Source organism: Phyllostomus hastatus, unplaced genomic scaffold (assembly GCF_019186645.2).
Source record: "Phyllostomus hastatus isolate PE091 unplaced genomic scaffold, TTU_PhHast_1.1 phas_scaffold_78, whole genome shotgun sequence".
Taxonomy (NCBI): domain Eukaryota; kingdom Metazoa; phylum Chordata; class Mammalia; order Chiroptera; family Phyllostomidae; genus Phyllostomus; species Phyllostomus hastatus.
Genome location: NW_025334041.1, coordinates 82,803,696 through 82,823,389, shown reverse-complemented (window position 1 = coordinate 82,823,389; position 19,694 = coordinate 82,803,696). Strand labels below are relative to the sequence as shown.

At 56.0% G+C, this 19,694-nt stretch overlaps 1 protein-coding gene across 8 annotated transcripts in view; it reads right to left on the bottom strand.

Moving 5' to 3' along the window:
* Window positions 1–1,693: 1,693 nt before the first annotated feature.
* Window positions 1,694–19,694, bottom strand: part of DCTN1 (dynactin subunit 1) — a 29,192-nt gene continuing 11,191 nt past the window's right edge. For 2 of the 8 annotated variants that reach the window (XM_045828920.1, XM_045828915.1), the window contains exons 2-32: window positions 18,044–18,289; window positions 17,672–17,750; window positions 17,479–17,513; window positions 16,759–16,779; window positions 14,422–14,439; window positions 12,972–12,992; window positions 11,590–11,784; window positions 11,034–11,231; window positions 10,679–10,883; window positions 10,524–10,602; window positions 10,250–10,409; window positions 10,024–10,128; window positions 9,690–9,881; window positions 9,484–9,600; window positions 9,100–9,252; window positions 8,347–8,507; window positions 8,074–8,242; window positions 7,747–7,815; window positions 7,451–7,513; window positions 7,200–7,349; window positions 6,881–7,042; window positions 6,663–6,794; window positions 6,330–6,455; window positions 5,957–6,099; window positions 5,511–5,677; window positions 4,125–4,139; window positions 3,804–3,937; window positions 3,499–3,691; window positions 3,182–3,261; window positions 2,571–2,660; window positions 1,694–2,167 (exon numbers count right to left, since the gene is read on the bottom strand). In XM_045828920.1, the coding sequence (XP_045684876.1) occupies window positions 2,033–2,167; window positions 2,571–2,660; window positions 3,182–3,261; window positions 3,499–3,691; window positions 3,804–3,937; window positions 4,125–4,139; window positions 5,511–5,677; window positions 5,957–6,099; window positions 6,330–6,455; window positions 6,663–6,794; window positions 6,881–7,042; window positions 7,200–7,349; window positions 7,451–7,513; window positions 7,747–7,815; window positions 8,074–8,242; window positions 8,347–8,507; window positions 9,100–9,252; window positions 9,484–9,600; window positions 9,690–9,881; window positions 10,024–10,128; window positions 10,250–10,409; window positions 10,524–10,602; window positions 10,679–10,883; window positions 11,034–11,231; window positions 11,590–11,784; window positions 12,972–12,992; window positions 14,422–14,439; window positions 16,759–16,779; window positions 17,479–17,513; window positions 17,672–17,750; window positions 18,044–18,271 (3,795 nt within the window). In that variant the 5' untranslated portion in view covers window positions 18,272–18,289 and the 3' untranslated portion in view covers window positions 1,694–2,032. Of the gene's footprint in view, window positions 2,168–2,570; window positions 2,661–3,181; window positions 3,262–3,498; window positions 3,692–3,803; window positions 3,938–4,124; window positions 4,140–5,510; window positions 5,678–5,956; window positions 6,100–6,329; window positions 6,456–6,662; window positions 6,795–6,880; window positions 7,043–7,199; window positions 7,350–7,450; window positions 7,514–7,746; window positions 7,816–8,073; window positions 8,243–8,346; window positions 8,508–9,099; window positions 9,253–9,483; window positions 9,601–9,689; window positions 9,882–10,023; window positions 10,129–10,249; window positions 10,410–10,523; window positions 10,603–10,678; window positions 10,884–11,033; window positions 11,232–11,589; window positions 11,785–12,971; window positions 12,993–14,421; window positions 14,467–16,758; window positions 16,780–17,478; window positions 17,514–17,671; window positions 17,751–18,043; window positions 18,290–19,694 lie in introns of those variants that run through there. The other 6 variants (XM_045828918.1, XM_045828916.1, XM_045828917.1 and 3 more) reach the window with 6 other exon arrangements.

Here is a 19,694-nt window from a genome sequence, read left to right as displayed (position 1 = left end):
ATCAATGTGCGGTTGCTGGGGGTTATGGCCTGCAACCCAGGAATGTACCCTGGCTGGGAATCAAACCTGGGACACTTTGGTTCCCAGCCCGCGCTCAATCCACTGAGCTACACCAGCCAGGGGTTTAACTTTTCATTTCTCATCGGAAGAGCCATTTCAGGATTTAAAGCAGGGACTGGCAGGGCCCAGTTCGCATTTTGGAAGGGTGCTTCTGGCATCAATGAGAACTAACAGAGAGGCAAGGGAGTAAGGGGACCAGTTTATGGACTGCTAAGTACCCAGAGCAAGAAACTACTCAGAAGTAGCAGTGGAGGGATTGGAAAAAAGTGAGATCAGAGATAGTAACGAAGGAAACACTGAACAGGACTGAGTAACTAAATTAGGCGAGAAGTAAATTAGCTCATGAGAGTGAAGAAAGCGTCAGGAGTCCAGGTTTGTGGCTCATCACATCCAGGACCTGGACGGCGACTTCTTAGACACACGGACGTTAGGACAGATACCAACAGGCAAAGGGACGGGTGAGCCTGGCATTCTGGGGAGCTGCGGCAGAGACGACCGCCAAAGGAAAAGGATGGAACAAGCCTGTCCTCTTCTCAACGAGCCTCAGGAGTCACCCAGTCTTGACCCACAGTACCTAAAGCTCCCATCGGAAGGCAGGTCAGCGGCTTGGGTAAAAGGGCAGGCACACAATCCAATGCCAGGGAAAGGGCAGTGTGGCCTACGATTTCCTTGGGAAGAAGAGAGGCGAATGGCATCAAGACAGCAACCTCTCCGTCAGTCCTGTGAGCATTAAGCCCTAACAACACAAGGTGTCCCTTTGTGGAACGGTCCCTGTGTGTCTAGAGCAGCATTAGCCGTGGTCACCCGTGAGAGCACCGAGGAAAGTCGCCACAGCATCTCCTCTGGAACTCCAGTGGAGAAAGGCCAAGGTCCAGAGCAGATATCGGACGGCAGAGGGGCTCCACCGGGAGTGAGCCCAGCACCAACCTGCAAGCTGGGCTCCCGGCACGGAGCGTCCTCGTCCTGTCTCCCCTCCCCCGCCAGAGGAAGACACAGCAGACGGCCTGACCTAGCTGGAGGTACTTCCAAGTGCTGAGCATCTCTTCTTCCAACTGGATCAGAGATCTCTGGGAGCCTGGGCAGGACTTCCCCAAGGGGGGAACAAAAGAGAAGATCAAAGTGCCTACCAACTAGACTAAACTGGTGCCAGACTCTAAAATGCCAAGGTGCTGCTTACTAGCCAACCTGTAACTGTGTTAAAGAAGCCCCCCAGGTACTGATCAGTAGAGGGACTTTGCAACTTCTGTCCTTCCTTACCAGTCTGTTACCTCGGTCTTCCCTTACTGAGCACATGTTCCCTTGGAGGAGCCCCAGGCCTCACAGAAGGATTGTGATCAGTGCATCTGAGGTTAGCTAGGGTGGTGGCCACATCATCAGCCCAGCTCTAAGCACTGCCTGAAGAGCAGCAGAAGACCCAGGAAGCAGAGGCAGGGCCTGGCAGAGGCTACCTACCCTCAGCCCCCATCTCCATAAATGAAGGCAAGCACCAGGCCCTGGGTCCAGCTAGCCCTCTCCTCCCCTGCTCCCAGTGATGAACAGCACTTGAATCTAAGGGACACAGCATCCCTTCTCCTCCTCTCTTGCTCTGAGCTGAATGGCCCAGGACCCATTCCCAACACCACATAGAAAGCACTGAAGCATATGTTGCTTTAATCAAGGGGTGAAGTCCTCAATCTGGGGGACGTCACTCAACCTTTGGTGAGAGGGTCTCAGCCTATCCCCCACATGCCCTGAAGGCCCTCAGGAAGGAGGGAGCAGCTGGACAGCGAATTCTGGCAGAGGCCAGGGACTGGAAATGGGAGAGCCCAGGTCGAGGGGCAGGGGCAAGGCCTTGACAGGTGGAGTGAAGCTAAATGGGGGCCGGAACAGCCTGACACACACGCTTCTACCCAGGGGCCGACTGAGGGGGCTGTGCATCGGGCAGAGCGGCACCAGGGGGCTGAGGGCAGAGGGGACAGTGGGAAAGGAGAATTCAGATGAGGCGACGGTGCAGCTGGTGCAGCTGCTCCTGGGTCAGCACCAGCCGGTGTCGCTGTCCAAGGCCAGCCGCACACGAGAAGGTCACTTTGCCCATGTAGACAGTGTCGTCCTGCTGCTCCTCCTTGGCCTGGGAGCGGGTGAGAAGAGGAGACCCCCACGTCAGGGGCTCACTTGAACTGTGTGCCACTGACTGTCCCTGAGCCTGGAGACCAAGGCAGCCCCTAAGAGACAAGTTCTGGGGCTCCTGGGCTATGGTGATCACATTTTCCAAATCAAATTTGGGGGACACAGTCTGACAAGGGAGTTTCGAACCCCTCCTGGTGTCAAAAGTCATATAAGAAGTTAAACTGTTAAAATAGTGAAATTTCTGGAAGCAGGACAATAACTCCTGACTTGAGCACTAGCCGGGTAGCTCAGGATGTCCAGCTGCTGGACCTGAGACCCCAGAGGCCTTTTCAAATTCTGGGGGCAAGGGGAGGGCCCACCTGTGCCTCCATACTGCCCATCCCGCTCCCCATGCTGCCTCTTACCCTGAGGAAAGCTGAGGAAGGGAAGGTGGCGAAGTCAGTGGGGACTGTGGCTCCGCGGCACTGCGATACCGTCTCCTTGAGGACCTCATCCTGATGGCAGGGGGGAATGAGGGTTCACTTAGGGAACCCCCACAGGCTAGTCCATTACTCCCCTAGTTTCCCCGGGACAGGAACCCCAGGGGGCCAGTCTTCTCTAGCACCAAACTTATCTATCGCCTCTGACCCCATCTCTACCCCAACATCCTTATTTTAAAGATACTTACCCCCTGAGACCCAACTCAGATTCTACAGGCTCAGGGAAGCCACACCCAACCATTCTACCCTGAGGCGATCTCAGCTCTGACAGAAGCTGCACCTGAACCACACACGCTAAAGCTGATCCTGCTCCACACATTCTGTTGACGAGAATCTGCCTTCTGTTTGCACCGAGACAGTGAGCACCCAAGGCAGGAGCCCTGCCTTCCCTTCTACTTCCCCCGCAACATGCCGTGTAACCCAGGGCTGGGCCCAGAGGCACTCCAGGAATGCCTGTGGAAATGAATGCGCTAAGGCTCCACCAGAAATGCTCTAGAGAAAACTCTAGGGTGAGGAAGGGCAGGGTCAGAGCTGACCTTGAGCTTCTCGATGGTGTCGCTTAGGGACTTGAGTTGAGCCACTTGCTCCAGGAGCTGGGCCGACGGGCTCTTGGCAGCTGTGGAAAGGAAAGGCTGGTGAGGCCCACCAAGGCCCAGGCAGGTGGCTGTCCTGGAATAAGGGTCGGTGGTGCAGGTACTGGACCTTCTTTTGGAAAAGGCACATAAGAGTGGATGAATCAGGCAAACTGAAAACTGAGGCCAAAGAGCAGTGTGGGAATTGCCTGAGCAGGGGCTACGTCTCTGGGACAAGGGGAGGGGCCGAGTCATTCATCCCGGGGTTGGTGGGTCCATACCAGGGTTGGTGCGAGTGATGTCTACTACGTGGGTGTGTGTGCTCAGCTGATTCAACGTTTCCAGCAGCTGGCTGGTCTTACGATACAGCGCTCCAGTTGCTAATTCTCTGCCAGGGCCCTCATGGGGCGGGGTGGAGAGCTTTGCCACATGCAGAGGGGGCAGGGCTGCTAAGGAGGCCTTCATCTGTGCGCCCTGTTGGTGGAGGTAGATAGTGGTGGTAAGAGGTGACAGAAGGCCCTGCCACCCATCATCGATGGGACAAGTGTGCTCCACCTCCATCCCAGTGCCCCTGTGACCTCCTTACCTTGAGGATGCTGTTCTCATGCTGGAGCTGGGAGATGTGCAGCCTCATGGCAGAGATCTGCTGGAGCAGCAGTGGCGAGTCCTTCACCAGCCCCGGACCTGGCACAGACCCCAGCACCTGCCCAGGGGCGCCTCCTAGAGTCCCACAACAAAAGTTGTCTGTCTCAGGTGGAGAGGGTAGGAGGTGGGCTCCATCTCTGCTCACCTTTCCTTATCTCCTCCCAGCCCTAGTCCTGGCTGCTCCCAAGGGGAAGTCTCACCCTGCTCCCCCAGCCCCGATTCCCACCAGTCCTGGCAAACCCCAGCCAGGGCGGCTCTCTACCTCGCTGCTGTTCTTCTGTGCTCAGGAGAGCCCATGGGGAGCAGGAAAAGAGGAGAGAGCAGTTAGGTCATTTGGGGGTTAGGGGAACACACCAGAACAGTCCTGGACACAAATGCTGCAAGAAAACCCTTTTCTGAACACCATACCTTCTCTGACAAGACTCTACTTCTGCCCTCCACCTTTGAGGGAAGAGCAAACGTGTGGAAGACAGGAGCCGAGAGGGGAGTGAGGCCACGAGACAACATGTGATGTGGGAGCAAGTGGCAGTGGGAGGGTGCGCTGGGAGAAGCACCAGGGCCAAAGGCTGGTCCTGTCTCCCTGCCTCATATTCCATCTCCCGGAGGGGCAGAGGGGGCACTCCCGAGACCCTGATGCGTCAGCACCCACACTTCCCCCCAGCAGCACAGCTGAGGCTGAGGATGCAGATGCATTACTGTGCTCCTCAGGTTCCCCACTGCTAAGGCCAAAGACACCCATTTTTGGTGGGGAGGTCCATAAACTCACAACCAGTATTTGTTTAAATAGTCTATGTTGAGACAATACAATGTGGTAACTCTGGAGATCCCTCCCCCAAGGAACGGGAGCCATCTGTATCACGGAGTGGACAGTGAAGAAGGTACTTGGTCACTTCCCAAGTTCCAGACACATCAGTGACAGGGGCTTTGAGGAGGACAAGACAGGTACAGCAGGGGAGATCTAGAGACCCTGAGGGCTTAATTCCACAGTTTGTCTTCTGGAGGTAAGAAGGGTAAGAAAGGAACTGCAGAGAGAACAGTGAGCAAACTCTAGAGCAGATGAGAACTGAGATGGCACTGGCCACCTCCTTGGTCGGGACACAGGGGAGACTGAGCCTGGAAGCCAGGAAAACTCAACATAAGGAGCCCAGGCCACATCACCAGACCCAGGCAAAGGTCAGAACACAAGCCCCGATGACACAGGGAGAACTCAGCCACAAAAGAGACAGCCACGCCACAGGGAGCCACACGAGTTCTGCAGGGAAAACACGCCCGAGCAAAAGAGCAACCAAGAGCAGCCTCAGGCCCGCTGGCTGCCACAGCAGGGTCAGCCCGGCCTGCTGTGGCTGCTGGCCCTCTGGGATGCCAGGCTGGGCCAGAAAGGCCAGACTGCAGGCCCAGAGGGACATCTAGTGGAGTCCCACTGTCTTCATAACTCTGAGCTACACCAACAATTTGATAACGCCCCACCTTGTTCAGAGGGGCTCTCCACGTATCTTTGGGAGAAGTGAGACCCTGGTGAGAGCTGCCAGCGTGAAGCTGGGATGAACACTGAGGGGTGAGTAGGGGGCCAACGTCAAACTGAGGCCAAGGGAGGAGGGAGGCCGTTCGCTCTCCCGTGGGCTGGCGCTGCCTGTCCCCCTGCACTCACCACCAACAATGCCAGAGACCAGTGTAGCAGTACCCGAAGGAGGGGGCCCCCGCAGCCCCTCGATTGTGCGCTTGGACTGACTGTTCAGCCGGTGCTTCAGCTCTGTCTTCTCTGCCTCCAGCTGGTCAATGTCAGCCTGGAGGGTATCCATTGTCTCCTCAAAATCCCTGTGAAAGAGAATCTGGCTCAGCCGTGTCCCTTCCCTACGACCCCACACCACTTCTCAGTCCTGACAGGTCCTTGGAGTAACCCTGCTGGTGAGGACCAGGGGCAATACACACTCAGACTGGGGCGATATAACAGGCTGGCAAGGGGCAAAGAAAATGCCGTGTGTTCCCCTGGGGAATCTCACGATGAGAGGGTCTGAGCAGGGGCTGGGTTAGGAGGCAGAGAGCTGCTGGCAGGAGGGGGGACTGAACTAAGCAGGGCCCGGGGAAGTGCCTGACTTCTCCTTCTTCCGCAGCAGTGCCTGGGTCTCCTCTAGCCGGTTCTGGACTTTCTCGATGCGCTCATCTGCGTCCTTGGCGGCACTGTCCAGCTTCTTCTCCAGGAGGCTCAGCCGCACGTTAGCCTCACTCAGCTCCTCCCCCTGGATGAAGACAGAAGCTTCTAATCACTTTACATCCTCCCACAACCCCCCCCCGGGACAGACCACAAGATAGAAAGCTCCTTAAGGACCCACAAGAGTCCCCACTGATCATAGGTGCCACTTCTTCCCTTAGCCCCAACCCTTCTCAGTCCTGATCCCCAACACTCACTGCTGCCCTGCACCCCATGATACTTCCTGGACCCCAGATGCTGAGCCTACCCTACCCTCACCTTGATCTTGAGTGACTTCTTCAGCTCCTTGATAACTGTCTCCCGATCTTCAAGCTTCAAGCCCAGGCCTTCAGCATCTGTGATCTCTGCACGAAGGGCTGCAGCCCGCAGTTCAACCGGGGGAGGCTAGGGGCCAAGGTGGGGACAGCAGGTAGGGGTGGGAAGAGGATATCACCAATGTGCTGCTTTCAGAGAGATCCAGTTTCTTGCCTTGTAAGCACAATGGTGTTCTCGATTCCTTCCTCCACCCCTCAGACCTCCCACAACTAGCAGCAGCTCTGCTAGCCCTGTTCCTCCAGGCCTCAGGAACCCCACCAAGGAGCTCCCACCCACCTTGCTGGGGGGCCGCTCAGCATCATACTCTCCCTCCTGCATGGCTGTGGCCAACTTGTTCATGGTACTGATGAGGATGGTGCAGGACTGACGCAGACACTCGTAGGGGCTGCTGGAGGGGCTCCCATAGATCTGCAGGAGCCAAGGGCAGCAGTGGTGAAAACCTCACACTGGCCACCTGACTCCCTGCTGCCTCCTCCCCAGCCATCCAGGCCCACCTGCTCGCTTGCTTTGAAAGCCAGCTCCTCTAAGGCAGCCACAGGCAGGCCTTCATTTTCCGCCAGGGGGGCGATGAGCTGGGCAGCGGCAGCTGCCACCTCCTGCAGCACAGCCACCACCCATGTCAAGTGTTTCCTGCAGTCAAGGAGTGTGTCGGATACCTGTGCAACAGGCCAGAGTCAGGAGCCCACCCTGGGTCCAGCACCACACTCCCAGCTACCTGGAAGCCATTCTTGCCCCGTCCAGATCCAGATTGGACGTACTAGGCCCCTCCTGATCTACTCGGCCCCCTGTCCTTCCTCCCTCACAGCCCTGAACCTGTGGTCCAAAGGCCAGTGCAGCTGGGATCCCAGGAGCATCTGTCCCTGGCATTCGCCTTCGGATCTTCTTGCAAAACTGGCGGATGTCACTGCAAGATGTTTCCAAGTCCCGGAGCAGAAGGGCAATATCTGAAGCCTCCTGCCCACCCTGCTCAGGGTACAAGAAATGGATGGGGCACAAAGTCAGCATTAGCACTGGAGGTGAGGATGGGGCAGCTAAGAAGGCAGAAGCGCTCAAACAGCTCTCACCTGCAAGAAAGCACGCAGTCGCCCCACCTCCACGCCCATGCAGTCCAGGGCACTCTGGGTGAACTGTGAGGACAGAAGTATGTGCTTGTCAACACCCAACAGGACTCCTTCTGTCCCCTCAGCATCTCTAAGAAGTCCCCACTTTCTGCCGACCCCCATACATAAGCAGGTTCTCTGTCTTCTCTGATCTGGCCTTAGTGACCCTGTTCCAGTCACCCTCAGGGCCAGACCTCTGGACCTGATGACCTCCGTTCTGACCTCTACATGGGGCTCAACCACCAGCCCAGACATTTCACCTTTATGTGGTCCGCCAGCTGCATGGTACTGTCCTCAGGCTGTTCGGCAAGGTGGATGCTGTACAGATGCTGAGAGATGAAAAAGAAACAGACAGCCTTTAGGTCTTGGAAGGATGGGGAATTCCTCCCCAATCGCAGTTTGAGCCCCAGTCATCACAGGACTCTAGAGATGCGTGAGAACCCGAAACCCCCAAGGGCTGCATCCTGAGGCGAGTTCATCTACAGCAAGCTAACCCTCAGACACACAACCCGGGCTACACCAGCCATGGCCCCAGAAAAAAAAACCTGGCTTCCCTCCTGCACCAAGCCAGAATCCTCGCCCCAGACCTGGTAGTACTTGATGGCTTTAGTGAGAGGTTCAACATTGACGGTCTCGTCCAGCTGGTCCTTGTGTAGCAGCTCAATGAGGAAGTCCAAGGAGCGCTCATGGGCACTCATCTCAGGGTAGAGGCTGCCCACCTTCTTATACACATCCACGCTGCACTGGGAGAGGGCACTGGGAACCAGAGAGGGGCCTGTGAGGCCAGGGTCTGCCAGGTGATCTCCGTTCCAGCCACTCTGGGGCCTGTTGGCCTTGAACGGGGGCTGGGGCTCACTTACTGCTCGTAGCGGTGCAGCGTGGCCTGCAGCAGAGTCAGCGAGTACACCAGCCCGGCGGCAAAGCTGAGCTGCTCCCCCGCAGCTCCTCGAAGACCAGGCCGCTCTGTACAGTTCTCACTCAGTTCAAACTTCTCCTGGGCCTGCTTTCGAATCAGCTCTGCCTATGGAAAGAAGTGCCAGGAGCCTGGGGCTCAGAGCAAGGACGAAGAACACAGACTCAGGAATACAGAACACAGACCTGAGCAACTATGAGGTGGGGGAGAGGCAGGTAAAACAGAAACAGCTCTTAGATGGGCAGGAAGCCTCCCATGGGGACAGGAAAGCGATGCGGAGACCCGGGGCTGGGAGGGTTTGAGATGTGGGGATGAAAGGAGAGTGGGACCTGCAGCACCAAGCTCTTTCCTGCAAGCCTGAAGCTGCTGCTCCAGCCACCCTTCCACTAGAACGCCATCCTGACAATTTTCTCCTCACTAATTCCTGGCCATCTTCTGGATCTCATCCCAAATGTTATTCCTTCAGTAATGCCCTCCATCTAAATCAGCTCCCCAACTGTTCACTCTCAGAGAAGCTACCCCGCCTTTGTAACGGGCCATCTGTAACACAAATCCATCTGCAACTCTGCTGACTCCATCCCTCCACTACATCATAAACTCTCTGTGCACAGGGATGCTGACTGCTGGACTCACTGGCTCCCTAGAGGCCTGGTTCCCAGCAAGTTCCAGAGGTTCCTGCTGAATGTATGACTGGCTGTACCTTGCAAATGAGACGAGGCATGAGCAGCAGCACCAGGACGCAGTCATGGTCCCCACCAGGCCGAAGGAAACTGTCTGGCATGAAGGTTGTGAGCAGGGACATGTGCCGGTTGGCCTGGGCCACCTCCATCTGCCTCAGTTCCATCTCAATTGCCTATAAGATGGACAGGAAGGCAAGCACTCAGCCGGGCTGGAGAGAGTCCCAGACCCTCTGTGACTCGTTCTACCAGGCCCCCTGCTTCTAGGACAAATGCACACCAGGAGTCTTCCAAACCATCACACAAAGCACCCCCTGCCAGGGACCCACCCACCCGGCCAGTCCACAGCCACACTTAAGCTGGGCTCCCAAACACTCTCCTCTCTCCAGTCCACTTGCTTTCCTGACCTTGGCATGAGCCTTCGTCTCAGCAAACTTGATTTTGAAGTCAAAAGTCTCCGGGGGTGGCTGCTGCTGCCGCTCCACAGATGCTTCCTGCTGGTTTGTTAGTTCCCGATTCACGTCCTGGGAGCAGAGACGGACAGTAAGACACAGCTGGGTCACGAGCGAGCCCTGGGGTGATCATGGGTGGAGCATGGGGGGTGAAAAGGCACCTGTAGGTGGGCGGTCAGCTGGCGGTATTTCTTGATGGTTTGCTGATAGTCTGCCACTGTCTCCTGAGCTGCCTCCACACGCTTCTGGGCCTCCCGGACCCGGGCGCCTGCCATGTCCAGCTGCTCCCGCAGCTCCAGTTCCGTCTCTCGTGCATTCTCCTGCAGCTCATCGTTCATCTCATTCATCGCTTCCTGGGAGACCACGAGTGAGTTGGGGCAAAGGAAAGGCAGGGTCAGCGTAGCAGGCCAGGGGTCACATGTTAGTCCCTCTCTCAGCAAGTCCCTTTGAACACCCTCCGTCCCGGTCAGAAGTCAGAGTCTGCTCTCCTCTTACCAAGTCCCCCACGGTCTCTCTCAATTCCCGCACTTTCTCTTCCAGATTCAGGTTCCGGTCTGTTAGCATCTCCACCATTTCCTCAGCACCCAGGGCAGCGTCCACCTGTGTTACATGACAGGAATGGGGAGAAGGGCTACTAAAAGGTGCTGAGAGAGAGGCATCTATGGGAGAGTCTGGGGGGGTGCTGCTGGGGTCTCTCGGAGAGGGGCTGGGCTCCCCAGACCTGTTCCTTGAGCTCATCGATGGTGCTCTCTGCCTGGCTCAGCTCCTCCTGCAGCCGTTCCCGCTGTTGCCTAACAACTTCCAGCTCTTGGTTCTTCTTTTCCATGAGTTTCTGGAGTTTCACATGCTCCTGCTTCTCTGAGGAAGAGAGATCCCGCATCCTGTGGGGAAGTGAGGAGAAGGGGGAGCGAATGTCAGAGTCACTGGGCAACGGGCGCTTGAATGTGTCTGGACAGGGGAGCGGGCTCCAGAGCCAGGCAGTGAAGGGACCCTACCTCACCAGGGCGTCCTTCAGGCGGGCGTTCTGCTCCTCGAGTTGCTTGAGTTGGTAACTGGATGCAGCCCCATCTGAGCCTGAGGAAAACCACAGGCACTTTCAGACACGATTCTAACCCCGCCCTGTGTTTCCCAGCAGCTCCTGGCCCCTTACCCTTCTCTTCGATCTCAGCCTTGAGAATCTCCAAGTCAGTGGTGAGCTCATCCACACGCTCCTTCAGCGCCTCCACCTCTTGCTGCAGGGACTCGGCCCGCTCCTCAGCCATCTCCTTGTCCAGAGTGGCCATCTCAATGGCATCGGCAGTGTCGGCCATCTCCTCCATGTAGCGCTCCTTTGCCTCCAGTGCCTCCTTGGCTTCCTGAGGGGTGGAGGTTGGTGGGACACAAGCAGAGAGATGCCTCATGTGCTCTACCTCACAGAACGCTGCAGGTTCCAGCTCCAGCTGAGTTCCAGTCCACTGTTTCGGAACCCACGCCTCCCCAGCCACCCCTTTCCTCCCGAGTTGCACCTTCCGCGCCTCTTTGAGGCGCCGCTGCAGGTCGGCCTGCTGCTCCTGCATTTTGCTCTTCCATTCTTGCACCTGCTCCAGCTGGATCTTGTGTTTCTCCAACTCTTTTAGCTTTGCCTTGTCTTCTGCCCTTTTCAGTCGTAGGGTCTCCAGCTTCTCCTCCAGGTCCCGCACCTGGGCCCTCAGCCCCTCCTCTTCCTAAAAAGGAGGGACCCCTCATTCTGTGCACAGCCTCCACTGCTCCCCCCCTTGCCCTCCTCGCCAAGGCTGAGCTGGAGCAGAAAGGACAGGAATGTGTGCAAACTTCACTCCAGCCCCAGGGTCAAAAGCAAATGACATAAACATCTGAGAAGAGAACAAAACATATGGGGAAGCTGTGGAAAAAGGGCCCAGGGGGAAGGATAGCTTAGTCAATGATAGGATACCCAAATGCTCCGCCCCCACCCTTCTGATCCAAATTCTGGAATTCCCCAACCCTGGGAAATCTCCAAGATCTGCCAGGGGTCACAAGCCCCCGTGCGTCTCAGTTCATCCTCACTCCAACCCCGGTCCTTACCTTGGAGGGGGAAGGAAGTGGGGGTACTGCTCCAGGAGAGGTGAGGGCTGGTGTGGGGATGATGGGCGCTGCCAGCGGAGTCTGAGCCGGGGTGCTGGGCTCACTGCTACTCAGCTCACCCGCTGATGCCGAGCCAGAGGGGCCCAGGGAGCTACTGGCTCCCGCCACCCCAGTACTACTGGCCGGGCGGGTGGGCTGTTCACAGAGGGTTGGGGCAGACCAGAAAGAAAGTAGAGGACAGGCGTGGTGAAAGAGTGCGAGACAGAATATGAGAATATGGTGAGGGAAGGAGACAGAAAAAAAGACAGAGTATCAGAACAATGAGAACAGTGATACAAAGCAAAGGGGAGAAGGAAAGTGCCACAGAGTCAGAGATAGTGACAAGGACGGGGAGGAGGGAGGGAGATAGAGGGGAGGGGGAGGAAGGGATGGAAGAAGACATAAGATTATAAGGCTCTTTCTTGGCCCCGACCCCACATTCCTCCCCGCCCTGACGCTGCCCCCTTAGAGCAGGGTCCCTTCCTTACTCACCAGAACTCTCCTCTGCGACCCACTTGTGATCACTCTAGCAGTTTAACACTCCCAATCCTATCATGGCTCGGGGCCTACACCCTCCTTCCCCAGCGATAAGAGGTGCCTCCATGTGGAATGTACTTGGTTCTTTTTCATGTTTCTAGAGAAGGCCAGGCTATATGTGGGGCACCAGGCTCTATATCCCTGCTAGGACCCCCTGCTCTTTGGGAGTCAAGCTGACTTTCCCTCACTTGGTCTATTTCAAGGGACCCTGCAGGTAAAAGGGTCAAGGTTAAAGTTGTGTTCACAGACTCCCCCTTGAAACAAGGTCAGCACAGCCAACCCTTCTGTCATCTCCCGTCCAGAAGACAGAGGCTCTGGTCGGGCGCCGCTACCCCAAAGCCCCCAGTCCTGGAGCAACCAGACCCGTGCAGCGCTCTCCCAGGCAGTGCTGAGCTCTGAGCTCTCCTGGCGGGCTGGCGGACACTCAGAGACCACACGCATCAACAGGCACGTTTGCCTCCTTGTCCCCTGACATTTGGAAGGCCAAGTTCTTCACCTCTCTTTCAGCCCCTGTCCCCATCAAAGCTAGTCAAAATGCCCTTCTTCATGCAAGCCTGCCTTAACGAACCACAACTACTCTTATTTCTTTTTGCATTCAAGCTACTGGCTCAGGTATCCTCCCAAAAGTCAGATGTCATTTTCCTAGGAGTGGCCTGTCACTACCTTCAGTCCCCTCCCATGAAAAAAGCACCCAGGATGCACTGTGACCAACTTTTACTTGGCCATACACATGCCCACATACATGCACATGCCTGAAATGCGTGTGCACTCCGCAATGGCTTGCACAGAGGCCTGGTTTTTCTCACCTTGGGCCGCCGAGCTGTGGTCTGGACAGGCAACAGGAGCCAGAGGAGAAGTAGTCAGGAAAGAAAGGGTGATGGCACAAAGACAGACAGCAAAAGGGACAGCAGTGAGAGCAGAAGAAGTAACAGGAATGGGGCTCCGATTAGCCACGCCCTCTCCCTACCCCATCCCCCACCCCCCTCCAGTGAATCACTTTGTTGCCACTCCAGGAACTCAAACTCTGGTTCCCCACTGGTTCCTTCCCCCACTTACGCCCAACCCTTGCATACCTCACCCCTTCAAACACTGGAAATCCCAGAACCTTGGTCTCCTAGGCTGAGCCACGGGAGACCAAAGGCAGCAGCTGGTAGAGAAGGTCTCCAGAGACCAGGCCTTCTGCAAACAGCCAGAGGCCCTGCCCACCCCACCCCTCCCAGGGGCTTTCCCAGGTCAGCCCCCTTCCAGCAAGTGCCAGAATCCACAGAGGACCCCCAAGAAATACCATGTAGACAAGACTGATGATAACATGGGCCCAGAGAGGACTGATGCAAACCCAACAGAGGGAGCTCAGCCCCCCAAACAGAACAACACTGCTGTCTTCCCTCCCCTCCCCCCACACCCCCTCCCCCACCCAGGAACAGATCCCACAGCAGTCTCCATCCCCAGGGCAGAGGGCTCAGGTGTCAAGACCATCAATACTGCATTAGCCAGAAGTTCAGAGCTCAAAGTAACCCCACCCCGCTGCCAGAAAGGAGGTGGGGGTGGCAGCAGCACACTTAACTACTGCCCTAGACCAAACCCAGAGTCCCCTCAGATTACTGCAGAGCTGTAAATGGATGGTTAGCTCCCACTCCCAGGTAGCGTTCTTGATACCTAGTGTCTCATGGCTCCAGCAAAGACAAGATTTGGCTTGGGACTCGTTCCTAGGAGACATTGAGCCCAAGGAGACCAACCCCCACCCCTCTTATCCTGAGCTAAGCCTCCACAGCTGTAGATCAAAAAGTATTCTAGGGTCCTCATCTTACCCTGGGAAAAAGTCCCTTGACATAAACCTTGGTGGGGGAAGGGTGCTGGGAGTACAACCAATAGTCATTCTAGCAAAGGTCAAGGGAGGGAGGCCTGCTAGAGGCGCGGAGACATCTGGACCTGCTTCCCCAGATTCTCTTACAGGAAACTCTCCCGGAGCTGCTTTGCAGCAGAAGCTGCCTGAACCCCAAGCCTCTAAGGCGACTGGGTACAAGGCCCAGAACACAGATTCAGTCAGAGCCAAAAGCAGGCAGGGCAGGGAGCAAAATGCTCAGGGCGTGGGGCATGGGAGTGACACAGACCTCTCGCTGCCCCCACCGTCATCTCCACCCTCCTCCCCCAACCAGGTAGACAGACGAAGTCAATCAGCCTCCACCCCCACCCCAGCAGCCTGCTGCCACCATCGCCCTGGCAACCCAGCAGCAGGACCAGAACAAGCAAGAGTACCTTTCGGGCTGTCGGTGCCTGTCTCATCATTGCAGAAAACCAAAGAAAGCCAGGACAGGAAAGAGGAAGGACAGAGGAGGATGGACACACAGAGGAAGGACAGATGGAGGGAGGGAGGGAGGGAAAGAGACCGAACAGAGGAAAAGGCGGCGGAGACAGGAGATTAGTGCATCAAATCCCAACAAAGCAGCCTCAGCTTCCTGACCAACAGCTCCCCAGCCTCAAACGGCTGCGGCACAGATGCAGAAGCCCCACAGATTCGCAGAGGGACAGCCAGACTCCAGCAGGCACCAGAGAGGCACCCGGCCCAGTTTTCCAGCTTAGGCTTATGGCAGCCTCAGTGGCCGCAGCACCAGCTCCACCTGACGTCATGCACCCACCCTCTTCTGCTTCTTGGGGGTGGAGCCACTGCTCCTCCGTCACCTAGCAACCACCTGACTCTGATGACTCCTCCTCCTCCTCCTCATGACTGGACAAAGTCCTGTGCAGAGCCCGCCCTGCTTCTTCCTCCAAAGAACAAGGTCTGGCTCCTCCCTCCCTCTCCCTTCTCCACCATCCCCACCCCCCCAAGTGTTTGTTCCAAGAAACTGGGCTAGGGACCATTCCAGAAATGGTACCCTCTGGGGCCAGGGCATTACTGGGCAGGGATGCAGCGTCTTACTGTTCCATCAGCCTCATTCATACTCATACTCTCCCCAGTCCTCAATGCCATCAACTCTACTTGTGTCTCTTCTCATGACACACACACACCCAAAGCAGCCCTCTTGCATCAGCATCGGCAGCAGCTCTGAGGGGCACACAGTGAGACAGAGAAGCCTTGGGGACCTTCAACAACGGTTCTAATGACAGTGTTTGGCTCCTCTCCCAAACCCTCCCCTGGCTGTAGGCAAGTTAAAGCCTGTCTCCAAAGTGCTTCCAGAAAGGACTGGGGACCTTGCAGAGACATCTGGGTTCTTTTCTGCCCTCCCTCTCAAGTACATTCTTTTGTTCTAGAGTTAGTTCCCCTTCCCCCCGGGGGGGGGGGGGCGGTGAGAGCAGGGGGCCTGGGTGAAGAGATCTGCTGTGCGAGAACACTGGAGACAGGGATGGGGGGGACTTTACTTGACTGACACTGCACCACGAGCAAAAAGGCACTATATCCCAGCTCGGGCAGCCCAGTCAGGGCTCTGCCACAATTCTCCAGGCAGCTGCCAAAACCCCAGGATTTGGGCCTGGCTCAGGCCCCGCCAGCATCGGATCAGGCTGTTGGCCAGAACTCCACAGACATCGGAATGCAGGTCCATACTCTTCTCTATCCAGGGGCCTGATGTGAGAGGAACCCCAACCAGGAGACAATAATCAAGGGAAGAAACCAAGACTCTATGACCTGGAATGGGCCCAACATCCTGTAGACTAGACTAGCATTCTTCTCCTTCTTACACCCCCATTCCCACCCGAGCCAGGACCCCTAAGCAAGTACCAGCATGTGGTCTGTTCCATGGCAAGACTTCAAAAGTGTGGACCCATCACCAACCAGGAGTTGAAAGGAAGATGCTTTCCTCTCCCCTCCCACTGCCCCCACCCAACAGCTCTCCATGCAAGGTCAGAAAGGCCTAAGACAGACTGGCGACAAGGAAACCACAGAGTCGTACATAGCACAGTACAGGTCAGACAGGCACATGCAGGTCAGAGACAGCCTGGGCACAGGCCCGAGGCAGGGGGTGGTGTGAGGAAGTGGTCATGGTAGCAACCAAAGAAGTCAGCCCCACTCCAACAGTGGTTGACAGAAGGCTGCAAGGGGTAGGAGGGGGGCCTTGGGCACAACACCGGAAGAGGAGGGGAAGTCTAGTGGAACAAAGTGAAGGTGGGCATTCGTGGCAGTGCCCACCCAGAGGCAGGCACAGACCCTCAAACTTTCCAACTTGGGGCTGTTCTTACTGGGATCCTGACCTCCTGCCTCCTTGCCCAACCACCTCACTTGGTGCTGGCACACCCCCAACCCTCCAGTCTCTCCTCTCACTGCCCCAAGCTTGGGCTAAGAAAGAACCCATCGTAGCCCAGTAAAGGCTCTACTCCATGCTGCTGCTATTTACAGTCAAACACCAGCAGTCTCTGACTAGAAGTTCTGAGGCAAGGAGGTGTAGGGACTGTCTTAGTGAATGCTACTTGGGCCTGGACACTGTGCCTGATATCCTTGCAGCCCTTCAAAGGAACTCTGAAAGCCAAGGCCGCCATTTCCTCTGGCCATCCCAGCCCAAGGTCACACATACATGCATGCAGCAGCCCAAGACATGCAGGACAGCTGGGGAGGGGGCTCAGAGCCCTCACCCACCCAGGCACAAATAGTAAACACACCACCTTCTTAGGCTTCAGTCCCCGCTGCATGAGGAGTAGGAAAGGGAAGAGTTAGAGAACAGACATCACACTGTGCTAGCTGGCCAGACATCCTGGGTGTAAGTATTAATAACAACTTAGGCATACTCCGGCAAAGGGCGAATCAAATCACTGTTACACTCTGGGTAAGTGAGGTGAGGGGGTCCCTCAACGATCAGCTTCTAGGATGTCCATACCCTGGTCCAGAAAAGCTGGAGAGTCCGAACCCCACCTCACACACCCTGTGCAGAGCAGCAAAAGAGAGCTAGGATGGGCCCTCTCACACCGCCTCAAACAGGTGGCAGAGGGCCCAGCTCCTTACCATTCACTTGTGGACAGGAAAGCTCCTTCTGCCTCTAGCTCCTACCTTACCCTTTCCCTCAGCCCCTTTAGATCTTGACAGCCTTGGGTACCAAAAGGCGGGAAGCTGACAATAACATACTAGGATCAGACCTATCCTTCGTATCATGCCATTTGACCTGGGACTCCTGGGCCCTAATAGCTGTTCCCTGCTACCACCTTTACTCATCCATAAAACAGCAACTCACACCCAGAAGGCTTCCTTCTCGGGGAGGACGGAGACTGGAAGGCTATCTCAGTTTACTTACCTACCGCTTCTACCTGCCTGGCACCGAGTCTCCTTCCTTTCTATCTCCTTCCCCTCCTTTTCTCTAATACTTCCCACTCCCACCCCCAATCACTCACCAGTTTGCTGGTCTTTGTAGCTGAGTCAGTTCCCTCTGTAGAAAACAAGAGAACATTATGGTGAATAAGAGAGTTGTAACAAGAGAAGATGGTGGTGACAGAAACATCTCAGGATCCACTGCAGCCCCATGTACTGAGGGAAGTCCTGGGGATTCTTGGATGTGGAGGGGCAACTTAAGTGGGGGGTTGTTACCTCTTCTGAGGGCCTTTGAGGCAGAAGAATCAGGTGTCTCTGGGGAAGTAGTATCTGCTCCATCTTCAAACACCTGGATCTGAGGCCACAGAACAGATTCGATACAGCCAGATGAAGACTGCCACACTGTCACGTGGCCCCTCCCCAGGCCCCAGACAAGCCTGGGGTACAGGGCAGCACCCTAGGGATATATCTCCCATCTTCCCTCCCCCACTGCCTCCCATCTGCCCAACCAGAGACTTATGCTCATGCCCAGGGAAAGGGGGCACCAACACACCAGCTGCGCATGCAACACAGCACGTGAACATGTGTGCGTTTGCATGTACGTGCAGTGCATGCCCACACAGACACAGGAAGGTAGGGCGTGAGTACCTGGGACTGGCGCACAAAGATGCCGTGCCCTTCCTCACACGTGAAGTACCTCCTGCCTTGGACAGTCCCATCGTTCTTGCCCTTTGCTTCATCCAGGATCACGCCTACCCATTTGCCAGTGGCAAAGAGTGTGGCTCCGACGTAAGCCACAGTGCCTCGGTGCCCTTTTCCAATCACCTCCACACGGGAGCCCACTCGCAGAGGCCGGGCACTCGCCTCTGCACTCATCCTGCCGCCGCTGGGTGTCTGAAAAACACATGCAAACACACAGGTATAGGCTCAGAGCAAGGGTGTTGCCCCAATGCATATGAAGGCCCCAGTCAGGATCCTGGACCCAGGAAGAACCAGGAGTCACCTTCCTGAATCCCATGTACAGGGTGAAGTGGACCCCCAAATTCCTTTCTGAAAAATGTCAGTGACGTGTTCTTCTAAGACTTCTCTAAACTCCTCTGGAAACTGCCAGAATTTTTAAGAGTTAATATTTAAATTTTGTAACAAATCAGAATTCATCAATAGATCTGTGAATGTCACCACATGGCTGCTTTCTCAGGAGCAGTGCCCCCCTGCCCCCCACCAAGAAGGGAATGAAGCTCAAGCAAATAACTCAGTTTAGACCAGGCTCCCCGCAACCCAATGCTCTGACTCAGGAACCTGAGCTGGAAAGACAGGCGATTCAGTAGGCGACCCCACCGAATCCTGTTCCCCTCCCCACTGCTGCCTGTCTTCCCTGGGTTCAGATGGCTTTTAGGCCTCTCCCTTCCACAAGCACACAACTGCGCCTCCTCCCAGCCCTCAGGTCACCACCACTCCTTCGTGACCTGACTCCCTGACACCCATCCACACGCCTACCATGACACTCCGGGCTGCTTCCCTGCAGCCCATTCCAACCATTTAATTCCCTTCTTCCTGACCTGGGTACTGTTCTATCAACTCTCTACTCCTCCAGCTCTGGAGATCCTTCCCCCACGTTATGCTGCTACAAAAAGTAAAACAAAGACCAGGTAAATCAAGTACCTCAGATCTGCCCCCAACATTCTGCCCACTGGTCCAAACGGATGGCTTATCACCCCGAGGATGGACAAGGTAAAAGAAGAGACTAAACACTGTCCTTGGGAAGCTCTTGGCTTCTGACACACCAGTGATGACAGGACACAGCATGAAATTAGGTCCCAAATAGGCCCATGGTTTAGAAGAAAATCACACCTGAGCCATTTTCAGCAATAGCAGCTCCATGAACCAGGGGCCTTGCAGCAAACAAATGAATGAGGCATGAAGAAGTGACACCATGGTCTCAACGACTCCACAGGGCTCCCTTCCGATGCCCCCACCTGGCTTCAGAAGGGAGCTGTGCCAGAGCCTGTCACTCCCCAACCCGTTTCCCCAAAGAGCTCATCCAGGGAGCTGAGGAAGGTTAGGAGCTCCCAGGGGCTCCAGGACCCCAAATCGTACCTGAGAGAGGCAGGGTGTCTCTTGTGGACCTTTCAATAAAAGGAGCTGACAGTGGCATCAAGGCTGCCCCAAACTTAAAAGACTCTCCCCAACCTCCCAGCCCTAATCAGCCTCTCAGCACCAGGTGGACACAACAGTGGGGACAGAATCAATCATGGCCAGGAGAGAAAGCAAGGGACAAACAACAAAGCGGCTCTAAAGA